Source organism: Falco punctatus (assembly GCF_963210335.1).
Source record: "Falco punctatus genome assembly, chromosome: 14".
Lineage (NCBI taxonomy): Eukaryota > Metazoa > Chordata > Aves > Falconiformes > Falconidae > Falco > Falco punctatus.
Genome location: NC_137594.1, coordinates 23,403,908 through 23,416,718, shown reverse-complemented (window position 1 = coordinate 23,416,718; position 12,811 = coordinate 23,403,908). Strand labels below are relative to the sequence as shown.

Below are 12,811 nucleotides of genomic sequence, written 5' to 3'. Positions count from 1 at the left end.
CAGCTTGAGCTGCCTGGTTGGTGGGTGCAGCGTGGTGCTGCTCAGTCCCATGGGTTTGGGGTCCCCCGGCCAGCTGAGGGTTCCCAGCAGCCTCCCAGTGAGTCACAGCCCACAGCCCTGGCCTGGCTTCCCAGCAGCATGGGGGATGTGTGAAGCACTGCTGCTCCCAGCCTTCCCTCATTTGATTGAAAAAGCAAAAGGCCACAAAGGTCTTGGGGTCCTGCAGCCTCACAAGCCCCATGGGGCTTGCAGTGGGGTGGGAGGGAGCCAGGTCACTGTGCCCCTGTGGTCCCAGGTCTCAGCTCTACCAGGGTGGGTCCCTGGGGACACGTGGCTCAAGCCACTGGACCAGCAGGGCTCGGTGGTGGTATAAAAACCTGGTTGGCTTTGCGTGGCAAGGGACAGCTGTGGTTCTGGTCCGTTTCTCTGAGGGAGAGACGTGAATCGGGAGAGGTGGGGAGGTGATGCGCAAGGCAGGAGGCAGCAGGCAGGAGCGATGCTTGTGCTGGTCCACAAGTGACTGGTTTGCAAACATGGGGAGGTGGGCACACACAATCATCTGTGCAGGTGATGGCCAGGAGAGTTCCCAAAAAACTGCAAAAGCAGAATACATCCTTGGCTGCACTGTGGGGAGGAAGGACTTGGGTGCTGAGCTGCTCCTCAGTGGTAAATTTGGGAATGAAGGAAGAGAAACCAGGACCCTCTTGTCACTCAGCACCAGCTCCCGGCGAGCGAGGCACATGTGCAGCATAAACCAGCAACCCCAAAGGCCTGTGCTCGGCTGAAGCTGAAGCCGATGGGAAGGTGGGTTTATCACCTGAGCAGCAAATAAGACCCAAGGCTGGTGAAGAAGCACGTGGCTTAACTGAGAGAGCAACCAGGGGCTGCCTGTCAGGTGTGGGTGGAGAGGAGTTGGTTCGGGGGGGGGCGTAGGGGAATGAGTTCCCAAGGGCAGCAGGGCATGCAGGAGAAGACCAGGGTGGCTTCAGCCACCTCACTTCACACAGACATTGGTCTTTTCAGAGAGCATCACCACCTTCCTGGGAACAAAGAAGGTTCTCCTGGTGATGAGCATCCAGCTGCAGGTGAAATCCAAGTATGATGACTATATCTTGGTACGTGCAGAGTCTGGCCAGGTTCCTGCTTTCCCAGTTTCCCCAGGCAGCCGTTTCATGGCCGCAGCAGGGGACAGGGGTGGCTGCCATGTCACCACAGTCCCTTGTCACGCCAATGTCCCCCCCTGCCTAGGTGCTGACGCCCTGGCGAGCCTACGTGCTGCTGGTGATGCTGCCGGTGAGGGTAAGTGCCAGGGACCCTGTGCCAGGCACAGGGTAGAGCCCTGTGGCTCCTAGGAGAGCATCGCTCAGCCTGGGGCACCTGGACCACCGGGTCTGGGAAGTCCCCAGGAGCAGGATGGGGAGGAGGGTGAGTCAGGGGCTGGTGAAGGCTGGGGGCATGGCTGGGCATGGACATACCTGGGGTATGGGGAAGGGTGGAAGCCAGGGGGCACCTTTGGGTCCTGCTTCTCCATCAGCGCTGGGGCTGATCCTGCTCCTCTCACGCACAGATTCACAGCACCTTCAGCTTCCTGGAGGTGAGGGAGATGACAGTGCGAGAGCCCAGCTTGGTGAGTGGCACCAACACCCGTGGCAAACCCAGCCCGGGCACCCACCACCCCACCCTGTGCCCACATTCCCCTGTAGCAAACGCTGGCCCGGAGCCCACCATGGGAGCTGGGGCTGTCCTGCCCCTCTGTTGCATGCTGAGGGCCACCAGTGATGACCTGTGAGAGTTCCACGGGGTGTCTATCCCTTTGTCACCCATAGAGAAATCCTGTTACAGCCTCGCCTGGGGTATCGCCCTCGGGGCTGGAGGTGCAGGCAGGCACCCAGGGGTGCTGGGGCTGAGCGTGGGTGCCTGCGCCTTTTCCTCTGCAGCAGCTGCAGGCAGTGCCTGGCTGTGGCACCTCCTGCTCAGCAGGGACAAGGTGACAAACGCTTGCTGGCTTACGGAGGCAAAGCCAAATTTAGCAAGAGGGTGTTTTAAACCCTGATAATCCTCTTAGAGAGGGGCATTGCGCGCAGGGCACGTGCGGCAGGTAGGAGCCGTGGAGGAGAGGGGCGGATCGGGATGCCCTGGCTTGGATGCGTGGGCTGGAGCAGCGCCGCAGTCCTCGTTAACTTCTAGCTTGGCTTTTGCTCATTAAAGCATCATCAGTGATGATGGCCCCAGCCTCTAAACAGGGATTCTGCTGCTCAGCAGGCTCTGCGTGGCTGAGCTCTGGGAGAGGAACAAAAAGGGGCTGGGCAGAGCAGGGGGTGCTGGGGTTGGGAGCCCAGGGTGGCGGGGGTGAGACCCCTGGGGGGGCTGTGGGAGGCCCGGGGTTGCTGGCCGGCAGGCAGGGTGCAGGCAGCCCAGCCGCGCTGCCTGCTGCAGCCATGCCAGCAGGTAATTGTCATCCCGATCCCACGCCTCAATCAGCGTGTAATTAAATTAGGGAGCATGTTGCCATGGGATTTTTCTTTTTTTTTTTTTTTTTCCTGGTAGGAACTGAAAGCTAAAAAAGCCTTAAAACCCGATTAGAGAAATTCAGGGAGGAAACCTCTGTCCTGCAGCTGTGGCTGCTGCAGGCAGAGTCAAGGCTGTTCTCATGCCACTGCCTTGGGCTGCTTTTGCATCAGCTTAGCTTGAATTTTGGGGGAGGTTTATGCCTTATTCTGGCACGTTAGGATCTCTTTCTTCTATTTTATCCTCCAATATCTATCCTATTCCTGGTGCTTGCAGCCTTCCCTGTGCTCACGGTGCTCCAGCTGGGTTTATAGGCAGCGGCTGGGTGTTTGCAGTGAGGAGCCGATGGCTGTCACCGTTGTGTCTGGGGGCTTGGGGACGCTGTGTGCTGCCAGCTCATTCAGGCATCTCCTATTCTTTGGACCATGCAGGTTGTCATAGAAACAGATGCAGCATCTTATGCCTTCCGGTTCATGTCCTTTGATGATTTGGAGCAAGTTGTCATCCATGTCACCATGTCACTTAAGAAGGTCTTTCCAGACTCATCTCCTGGGTAAGGGTCTGCTGCTCCTCAGGGATAGTTGTGTAGGCATCAGATCAACGTCTGCTCGGAAAAACCACAAATTTGGGGTGGGTTCACAATAGCACCTTTTCACAGCAGAAACTCACAGTGATGGAGGCCAGACGTGGCTCCCCGATCACATCGGGAGGGATGCTGCTGGCCACCCTATGCACAAGGGTGGTAGCTAAACATAAAGTGATGGAGATGCTGCTCTCCTGGCTTACTGCCACACACCCCTCTGGTCCTTCCCCAGGACGCTGCTCAGGAACTCCCCCCCCAACTTGTACGAGAGGATCCGGCAGATCACGGACTCGCTGGAGGAGATGCTGCAGAGCAGCCCTGGGCCCTGCGGTAAGCCCTTTTTTCCCCACACACATCTTCCCCAGGCACATTATCTCCAGGAGGGCTGGAGCACCCTGGGGACCATCACAGCCCAACACCCATTGATGTGACAGCCCCCACCCCTGCTGGCAGGGCACCCATGGTGGCTTGGGGCAGAAGGAGCCCTGCTAGGAGGGGTCTGCTCTCCGCCAGCCCACCCCATCCCACAGGGCAGGAGCAGGTCTGAGGGGCCGCAGTTCCTCAGAAAGGAACAAGACAGCTGTGGGGCAAGGATGCTCAGTGTCCACCTGTGAGGACATGCAGCTTCCACCCCCGTCACGTGGCATCGCTGCAGAGCCGGGGCTTTTCCCATAGCCTGGTCTGAAGTAGGATACCTCCATTATCATCACAGCAGTGCCCCTTGCCTTGTATCCATACGGATCAAGCAAAGCAATCCGCAGCCCCCTGAGTTGTGCCATCATTTCAGCTGGCAGTAAACCCCGCAGGACACTCTGGCCCCTTTGAGGAGGGCAGGGAGAGCCCTCGCCACCCCTTCTGAGCCCCCGCTGCCCCTCTCCTGCCTCCTGCCCTCCCCAAAGCTCTCCGCTCTGTTCCCGTGGCAGGCCTGCCAGCAAGGCTGCCTTCTCTTCATTAGGGGGGTTTTCGGAGACCTACGCTGCTTTATGTGACTACAACGGCTTCGCCTTCCGTGAGGAGATCCAGTGGGTAAGCTGGCCTGTCCCACCAAGGAGCGGCAGCTGCCGTGTGCCACTTGGTGGGCAGGGAAGCGGGATGCTCGTGGGTGCCTCCGCTGCAGGCAGCAGCCCCGTGGGGCTGCCGGGGCTGGGACACCCCAGTGACCAGGGACATCCCAGAGCTGGGAACTGCAGTTTTGCCTGGCTTGAATACCTCCTGCTCCTTGCTGGGGTGGAATCAAAGTACGAGAGGGGATGAGATGCCTTGGGCCAGGTTGTTTCCAAGACTGTCATGTAAGGAGAACCCTAGGAAATCTGGGACCTTGCTGGATGTCCCTAGCAGAGGAGAAGCTGGCTGGGACCCAGCCACAGCAGGACCAGCTGTCCCCCCCTGCCTCTGGGACTGACTCCAGCCCACCTCTCCCACACCCTCATTGTCCTCACCCTGGGGGTGTGTTGCCTTCTTCTGGCCAGTCCCTGCAGAAGTGCTGCAGGACCCACCGAGCTGTCCCACCAACGTGGGACATGTGCCCGGTCAGCCACAGCATCAGGGGAGGGTTTGGGCAAGGAGCTCCCCAGGGAGGGTCTCCAAGGGCTCAATTCCCTCCAGCAGCACTGAGCACCCGAGCCCTCCCCAAGACCAGTCACTGAGCCTGATCTATGTGTCCATCTATCCGGGCAGGATGTGGACAACATCTACCACAGCCAGGACTGCCGTGAGTTCAACCTGCTGGACTTCAGCCACCTGGAGAGCCGGTCAGTCTGCCAGCCATGCTGCCTTCAGTGCCCTCTGCTGCTTGAGCACTCGTCCTCATCCTCCCTGCTGTAGATGCAGGGATGGCCCAACACACTCCTCTGCTCATGTTAGAAGCTTTTATTGCTTTACATGCTCCACGGATGCCACATCTGCAGGCTGACGCTCCCCCGCACCAGACACCACGAGCCCCATCCCATGGGACAACGGCCCCGGGAGGCCGGGCAGCTTCCCTGTTCGTTTTTAACACTTCACCCAGCCTGTGGGCTGCTCACAGGGGTGAGGACCAAACGTCACGGCAGCTTCTTGCAGCTCGTGGCTGTCAGGTGTTTCCCTATGCAAAGCAGCTGGTGCCACTTGCCTCCCCCAAACTTGATGCTGCTCCTCCCAGCCCCCCAGACATCTGTTGTAACCCCACAGCAGTGCCGCCGGCTCAGGCTGTGCCCAGAGCTCTCCCAGTGGGTCTCAGCTGTGTCTCCATCCCAAGGAAGGTGGAGCAAGGGCTCGGCTTGGGGAAGGCAGCCGCTGCGCTGGGGCGTAGCGAGTCAGAGTTCTGGGCTGAGCTTTTTGGGGAACAGAGGATCTGTGTGCAGTTGGCCAAAAAGGAGACAGTTTTTGAAATGTCTTTGGACCCAGAAGTCAAAAAGAAATTTGTTCCCACTCAAGCAAAACCTGTGCTGTTCTTTACGTGAGAGCTCAGAATTAAAAAGAAAAAAAACACCAGAGGTTTTGACAGAAGCATGCAAATATTTTCATTAATTTTATTTTCCCTGAGGGAATAATCTGGGAAAGCTGAGCCCTGTGTGGGCTGCCCACTCAGGGACCCCATTCCTGCTTCACTGAACACTCTTGGGGCACCCCAGGGTTGGGTGTCTTGGGGCACCCGTTTAGGACCAGGTTTGGCTCAGCCTGGCTCCTGATGCTGTCATCCTTGTCACCCTGCAGAGATGTGGCACTGAGTGTCGCTGCGCTGTCCTTCAACCTGTGGTTCACCAAGGTCTCCTGCAAAGACTTCAGGCTGGTGAGTGCCAGTGCTGCAGCACTGGGTGCGCCGGAGGTGGCCAGGTTTCCAGAAGGGCTTTCTTCTCCCCTGCCAGAACCAAGAAATTTCGGAGCAGCTGCTCTACATGCTCAGCAAATCAGTGATGCTGGAGGAGCTGGTGCTGGAAAACAGCGGGGTGAAAGCGTAAGCAAAGTTGTTGCAGGGTGCTGGCGTGGTGATGAGCAGGGTCTCAGCAGCCTGGTGGTGGTCCCCTCGTGCATGGAGCGAGGGGAGTCCATGCACCCATGTGTCAGGGGAGTGTTGGTGCCTCGTCCCGGCCACAGCATGCTCCACTGGGAGCAGAGACCCCCTACAGCCTGCAAAACCTTGTTCAGCCCAAGCATCCCGCCCTTGGAGATGCTCTGCTTTCTCCTGCTGCCTCCTCAGATGGAGCCAGCTCAACTCGTTCAGCAGGCAGGAGCTGGTGGCACTTCCCTGTAAGGCTACAGGGTTGGTGGCCACATCTTCTGGACGTGGCCATACCTTGCTCAATGAGTGACCCTTCTTCTCACAGTGACTTTGCACAGAGGATGGCCCAGGCACTCAGCAACCACCCTGACTCTGTCCTGCACACTATCAACCTTGCTGGCAACCAGCTGGAAGACAGAGGTACCCAACCTCTGGGCCGGGATGAGTTTACGTTCATGAGAACTGATGTTCAACTCCAGATCCCGCCGGCAGCTGTCCCCCACCAGGGGCTGGAACTCGGGGTGGGATGGACGCCAAGCTGCACTAGCACGGCCCCTCAGGGCTCTCTGCTCTTTCATCAGGGATCATTGCCTTCAGCCAGTACGTGAAGAAGAGCCCCAAGGGTCTGCAGAGCCTCAGCTTGGCCAGGACGACGCTCACTGCCAGAGGTACAGCCCAGCATCCCGCTCCCTGCCCAGGTGCCGCTGGGAGGCTGGGCACGGCAGCACTCGGGGCCAGGTTGGCACCAAAGGGGTGGCTGGAGGGGCTGCAGGGACACCCTGGAAAGGGCATCTTCAAGGATAGGGTGTCCTGCTGCCCCAGCTGTAGGAAAGTGTCCCTTTGTCTGCCCCATGGTTCCCCCCAGTACAGGGGACCTGCAGACATCCTCCTCTCTCCTGGGGCAGGTATAAGCACGTTATGCAGGGCTCTCACAGATAACAAAGCCATTGGCTCCTCCCTCCGGCACTTGGATCTTTCTGGAAACCCTGGCACCCTGGCTGGCGACGACATCAGCGTGAGTGCCCAGGCTGTGATGGGGTGACACTACCTGGGCTCTGTCCCCAGTGTGGTTTGGATGGCTTCAGCCTCCTGGGGTCTGCGCCCTGCCTTGCAGCACCCAGGGACAGGGAAGTCACAGCTGCGACACCTCCCTGCCTACCTGGGAGCAGCTGAGGGATGCACTGGGGACGTCCCCCTGCATCTCCTTGCAGGAGGGTGCGAGATGCCACCTGGAGCAAGGATTTATCCCAGGAGTGAGCAGCATGGGGCTGGGTCCTTCTGTGCAGGATTCATCCCTGTGCTCAGCAGGAGGGAGGAGGGGGGCTGGAGCTGGGATTTTTGGGTTGCAGGGTGCTGGCAGGGGTCGGGGTCCTGTGCAAAGCCACTGAGCCCCCTCTGCTGACAGAACCTGCAGAGCCTCCTCCGCCGGTGCCGCTCACTCTGCCACCTCAGCCTGGCCGGCACGGACTGCCCTTTGGATGCTGTGAGTAACCGTGCGAGGGGTCGTGGCCAGGAGTCCCTGCCCCAGCCCCCTCCTGAAACTGTGCTGCGCTGCTGGGGGGTGCTGCCACCCATCCCACTGGCACGGGGCCGCGGGGACAGGGCGTGTGGGGCAGCGGGCAGCCAGCCCAGCGTCGTCCCGCTCTGTGCCCACTGCCGTGGGTGGGTGGGGAGCTCAGGGTTCAGCAGGACGAAGAAGGGAACCCCAGCATGGGGCAGACACCCCCTTAGTACCCCTCATAGCTTGTCCCGTCCCATCTCCCATCCCTCCCTGAGCTGTGCAAGGGGCTGCAGCACCAGCTGAGTCCTCCTTGAACATGGCTCATGTTCCCACCCTGGCAGATCTTTGGAGCCCTGGTCCATGGGTGCCACACCAGCCTCGTTCATCTGGATCTCTCCAAAAACGTGTACTCCCACAAGTAAGCCCCCAGGACAGTGGGGAGGGGAGTGCGGCACCCAGCTGGGGGGCAAATGATGCCATGTTGTGCCCATCCTTTTCAGGAGGGTGAAAACCATCTCCCCTGACATCAAGGAGTTTTTTGGGCAGGCCTGTGCCCTCAGCCACGTCTCCCTGGCAGGTACCAAGCTGCCAGCAGATGCTGTAAGGTGAGGGGGGGCTGTGAGTCTACCGAGAGGAATGGATTTGGGGTGAGCATGGTCTAGGGGGGGACCTCGCTCAGTGCTTTGCATGTTGAAAGGGCTGGCGGGTAGGATGGATGGAGCTGTGAGAAGCAGAGCTCTGGGAAGCATGTCTTCTCCAGCACCCCGCTCACGCTCCCTGAACTGTTGTGGGGTGCTCCATGGTGGGTGCTGGTGCTCCCGTTGCTCACATCGATGGGTGGCTTTGGTGACTTTTTCAGGGCATTGTTGCAGGGGCTGGCAGACAACAGCCACATCAGTGACCTGCACCTGGATCTTAGCAACTGCGAGGTGAGGGGCCAGCACCCATGGGTGCCGTCAGGCCAGCCAGGGGGTCCCATTGCAACAGTGGAGGAGGCTCGCTCTCTGTGCGGGAAGGTCCATGCCCTGTCCGCCGTGGGGCTGGGGTGACATTCCCGACAGCAGGATCTCGTTCGCAGGGCTCAGTGCCTCCCCTTGAACTGATGTCTTGCTGTTTCTTCCAAGTTGAGATCAGCGGGGGCCCAAGTCATCCAGGATCTCATCCCTGATGCTAGTTCCATCAGTGACCTGGACTTGTCTGACAACGGTAGGTTGCTTTTTCCCCACCTGGGAGAAGGCCAGACACCGTGGCCTCTTTGGCAGAGGCTGGCTCAACCTCGACACCTGGTGAGGGTGGGGGAGCCCGCAGGGAGATGGGCAGGGTCTGTCGCCCCTGCCTGCGCTGGCTAAAGGAACACTGAACTGCACTCGCCACCTGTGAAAGTCCTGCAGCAGCTGCAGCGCTGCAGGCTGTCTTGTAGGCTGGAGGCACACAGTGGTCACCACTGGATCTCTGCCTGAGAAATTACCACCTTATTAGGCTTTTATGGCTTTTTACCCCTGAAAACCACCCCCACCCCCCCACACCTTCCCCAAGGTAGGCAGTCCTTCCAAGTGCTCTTCTCCATCTACTGATGTCCTTCCCAGCGTGCCAGACCTCTTCCATCACCTTCCAGCATTACATCCCACGGTAGGCAGCGGCGATGGCCCTTGCCTCTCCCCTTGTTCAGAGAAAGCTTCTCTGGCACAGGGTGTGGGGTGACTTCTTCATCCTCTCCTGCCTTGGGAGCTGCCAAAAATTCTCATTTCGCACCTTTTGTGGTGCAAGCCTCTTCGGCTCACTGAATTTGAGGCGGTCTCACGTTGCTAGCTCAGGGTTTGAAGCAGTGAAAAGGTCTCCCTGGGCTGAAACTCTTCCCACCTCTCTACAAGAGTTTGCAGCTTCTGCTGCTAAACTTGTCCTGCCATGGCCTCTGAAGCCATGGACGAGCAATCCTAATTATCACAAACATCACCTCTGCCAGCTCTGAATTTCACCTAAAAGGCTCCAGACCTTAAGCAGCCTTGCTAAGATCTCCCAGCAGACCATGCAGCTCCTTGACAGCCAGATGGCTCTGGGAAAGCTGATGTGGTTTGGAGTCCTTCAAAAAACTGTTCAAGCCACCGATGCTCCAAAAGCTCATGGTCTCATCCAAAATTTTGGCCAGCCTTTGCTGAAATATGCTTTTGGCTCTGGCTTTCCCAGCAGAGCAGCTCCACACAGGAGGGACAGTCCTGTAGGTGGGTCTTGGTGCCTCTTGCTCCTGGCTGGTGGAGCAGCTGGGTGAGCAGATCCTTGCCCACATCCCTGCCCCGTAGGAAGGATGTCACCTTTGCTTGCCAAATTTCCCTGAGGATGCTGCAGCTGTGAAGATGGGAGTGGAGGCAGCTGCAGGCAAGCTGTGAGAAGCTCTCCCACGCTGTCCGGGTGGTGGGTGGGTGATGGAGGGCACATTCCTGCGGGATGGCAGAAAGCAAGCGCTGTCTCTAGCTCCATAAGTGCTCCCCATGGCTCAGCACAGCCTTGGCAGAGCAGGGGGCCCCAGAGCAGGGGCTCCTTCCCTGGAGTCACTCCTAGGGACCCCAGCTCTGCACAGGTCTTCGATCTTCTGGGGGGAGCCATGAAGAGCAGGAAGATGCTCAGGAGTTTCCCTGGGCATCTCTCCAGCATGCCACGCTGGCAGCTTGGTGGTTTTTCAGGTCTTCTGTGAGATACCACCTAGGTGCCACCTCTGCGGACTGCTTGGAGCACCCCTGTGAGTGTCTCCCATCTCTTGCAGGCTTTGACCCTGACATGGTGACGCTGGTGCTTTCCATCGGCAGAAGCAAGTCCATTAGGCACATCTCTCTGGGGAAGAACTTCAACATCAAATCCAAGTAAGTGCAAAGCCAGAGCAGCCAGGCCAGGAGCCATGCTGGCACCATGCAACCACCTCAACCCTCTCTTGCCGTTGAAAGCCCGTGGGCTGGTTGGGAATGCCTGGGATTGCCTGCCCGTCCTGCCCGCTCCTGCCCAGCAGGGAGCCTGGGACCGTGGGGGGACATCACCTGCTCCTGGCACAGTTCCTGTGGGACCGCAGGCACTGCAGGGCTAGGTCACAGCCTCAGGCAAGAGTGGGAGGGAGGACAGAGCTCTGCTGGCTGCCCCATGGCCTCGGGGGATGCACGTGTAACCCCCTGCCTCTCCCCTCTCCCGCAGAGAGGGGCTGTTGGATGTCCTGCACCGCATTGTCCAGCTCACCCAGGAGGATGACTGTGTAAGTCTGGGTTGTCTTGAGACCCCCCACTCATGCTTTTGGTCACCCTCCGCCACCACCGTGCCAGGGTCCCATCCAGATCCCTTCCAGCACAGGCTGGGAGCAAACTTCCCCCCCTCCCCCCACCATTCAAATCCTCCTGCTCTTATTTTCCTCCATCTGAAGCAGAAGCTCAGACAGAGAGCTGTTCCCGTTCCGCTGGGAAAGCGGGAGCCTGTGTCTGGCTGAAGACATGGAGGACAGGCTTGGTGTAACCTGGCTGGAGCCCAGCTTTCCAAAAAAACCTCTTTTCTCCTCGCTGCTGCCAGGCATCTGAGCTAAATCCAGGGTGTTGCTTAAGCACCCGTCACCCTCCTGTTTCTTGGGGTTCGGCGTGACTTGGGCTCTCCTAAACCGGCACCAGGTGCCCACAGAACTGCCAGCCCAGCGGCCACTGGACAGGGATGGAGGCTGTGTCAGCAAGGGTGACACACATCTTGACGTGTGTCCTGGCCACCTCTCCCCCTCCTTGTCCCCTTTCTAGCCTCTCCAGTCCCTGTCTGTGGCCGAATCACGCCTCAAGCTGGGAACCAACGTCCTGCTGAGTGCCCTGGGCAGTAACACCAGCCTCATTGCTCTGGACATCAGTGGCAACGCCATGGGGGACACGGGGGCCAAGATGCTGGCCAAGGCCCTGCAGATCAACACGAAGCTCAGGTAGCAGCACATTGCTCTGTGGGTGCCCTTCCCACCTCGTGCCGGGTGTCCCTGGGATGGTGGTTCTGGTTGTGGTGCTGATGCCATTGGAGGGGGCTTATCACAGCCCCTGGTGACCACAGATGTGGCCCTGGACCATTCCTGGTGCATAGTCAGATGCTGTGGCCATGTCTTCCTCTCATGGCAGTCATCTGGCAGTGCTGGCAGGGGACGTGTGAAGAGCAAGAGAGGAGCAGCTCAGCCCTGGCACTTGCCAGCTCTTTGCCAGGCTCCTGCACAGCCCGGGGTGCTGCAGCCAGGCCCTTGCAGTCACTGCCCTCACCCATGCACTGGCATCAGTTCCTAAAATGCCATTTTTTTACCACATCATGCTCTCAAATGCAAGGCAGGGGTGTCTACAGGGGACGGGGAAGGTTGTCCCAGCCCGAGCTGTTCCTCTGGGGGACATCTGCCCTTGCCAGCAGGATGGGGCCTGGCTGTGTCCTCCCTGCCCTTCACTCCCTCCAGGCACCCACATGCTTTACAGCTCCTTGCAAAGTCCAAGTTTACATTTTGAATACTGAGATTCAGATTTTTAACCCCATTTCTAGGCTTTCTGGTACCAGGGGTCAGCCTTGGGCTCATTCCTTCTGGCACCCAGTGGGTGGGCACCCACTTTGGGGTGATGTGGGTGCAGGCAGGGTGCAGGCAGGGCTCACTCGTGTCCTTTACTTTGCAGGACTGTGGTTTGGGACAGGAACAACACAACTGCCCATGGGCTCCTGGAGGTGGCTCAGGCTTTGGAGAGGTAAGGAGGGAGCAGCTTGGTCCTTCTGGCTTGGTACGACCATGCAAAAGAGCCTCTGGCACCAGTATGTCACCATCCCCAGGGCCTCTTGTCCCCTTGAAGCAGCAAGTGCATCACGCAGTTGCATACAGCTGGTCCACGGCTTGGCCTCTGCAGCCAGCAAAGCAACCTACCACCCGTTGAGTGGTGGCACCTTCGTTACAGACCTCAGGGTCTCCCCTGGGCTCTGCATCCCAAGCTGGCACAGCCCATGTCACCCCAGGCAGTCCCCAGCGAGCATGGGCGGACCTGCTGTTGGTGGAGATGTGATGCTCTGCTCCTCCCTGCCCATGAACGATGGGTAGAGGCTGCCCACCAGCCAAGCACACCAGCAGCTCCGGGGTTTGGCCCTGTTGGCTCTCTGCGGGGCAGAGGGAGAGCCTGGCTGGGTGGTCGCTGCCGCCCGGTCGGGGCCAGGCTCTGGCCGTCCCCACCTCCTGGGCTGGACCCTGCAGCAATGCCCAGGCTGCTGGTGGGTGGGC

At 59.2% G+C, this 12,811-nt stretch overlaps 1 protein-coding gene across 4 annotated transcripts in view; it reads left to right on the top strand.

Moving 5' to 3' along the window:
• CARMIL2 (capping protein regulator and myosin 1 linker 2) overlaps nt 1–12,811 on the top strand; it is a 30,489-nt gene that overhangs the window by 6,124 nt on the left and 11,554 nt on the right. For 3 of the 4 annotated variants that reach the window (XM_080364906.1, XM_080364905.1, XM_080364904.1), the window contains exons 2-21: nt 1,024–1,115; nt 1,249–1,299; nt 1,568–1,627; nt 2,940–3,061; nt 3,324–3,421; nt 4,047–4,117; nt 4,769–4,842; nt 5,786–5,861; nt 5,938–6,026; nt 6,397–6,491; nt 6,653–7,086; nt 7,477–7,554; nt 7,914–7,990; nt 8,073–8,177; nt 8,432–8,501; nt 8,697–8,778; nt 10,331–10,427; nt 10,750–10,807; nt 11,331–11,503; nt 12,222–12,290. In XM_080364906.1, the coding sequence (XP_080221032.1) occupies nt 1,024–1,115; nt 1,249–1,299; nt 1,568–1,627; nt 2,940–3,061; nt 3,324–3,421; nt 4,047–4,117; nt 4,769–4,842; nt 5,786–5,861; nt 5,938–6,026; nt 6,397–6,491; nt 6,653–7,086; nt 7,477–7,554; nt 7,914–7,990; nt 8,073–8,177; nt 8,432–8,501; nt 8,697–8,778; nt 10,331–10,427; nt 10,750–10,807; nt 11,331–11,503; nt 12,222–12,290 (2,071 nt within the window). The remainder of the gene's footprint in view (nt 1–1,023; nt 1,116–1,248; nt 1,300–1,567; nt 1,628–2,939; nt 3,062–3,323; nt 3,422–4,046; nt 4,118–4,768; nt 4,843–5,785; nt 5,862–5,937; nt 6,027–6,396; nt 6,492–6,652; nt 7,087–7,476; nt 7,555–7,913; nt 7,991–8,072; nt 8,178–8,431; nt 8,502–8,696; nt 8,779–10,330; nt 10,428–10,749; nt 10,808–11,330; nt 11,504–12,221; nt 12,291–12,811) is intronic. The other variant, XM_080364907.1, reaches the window with a different exon arrangement.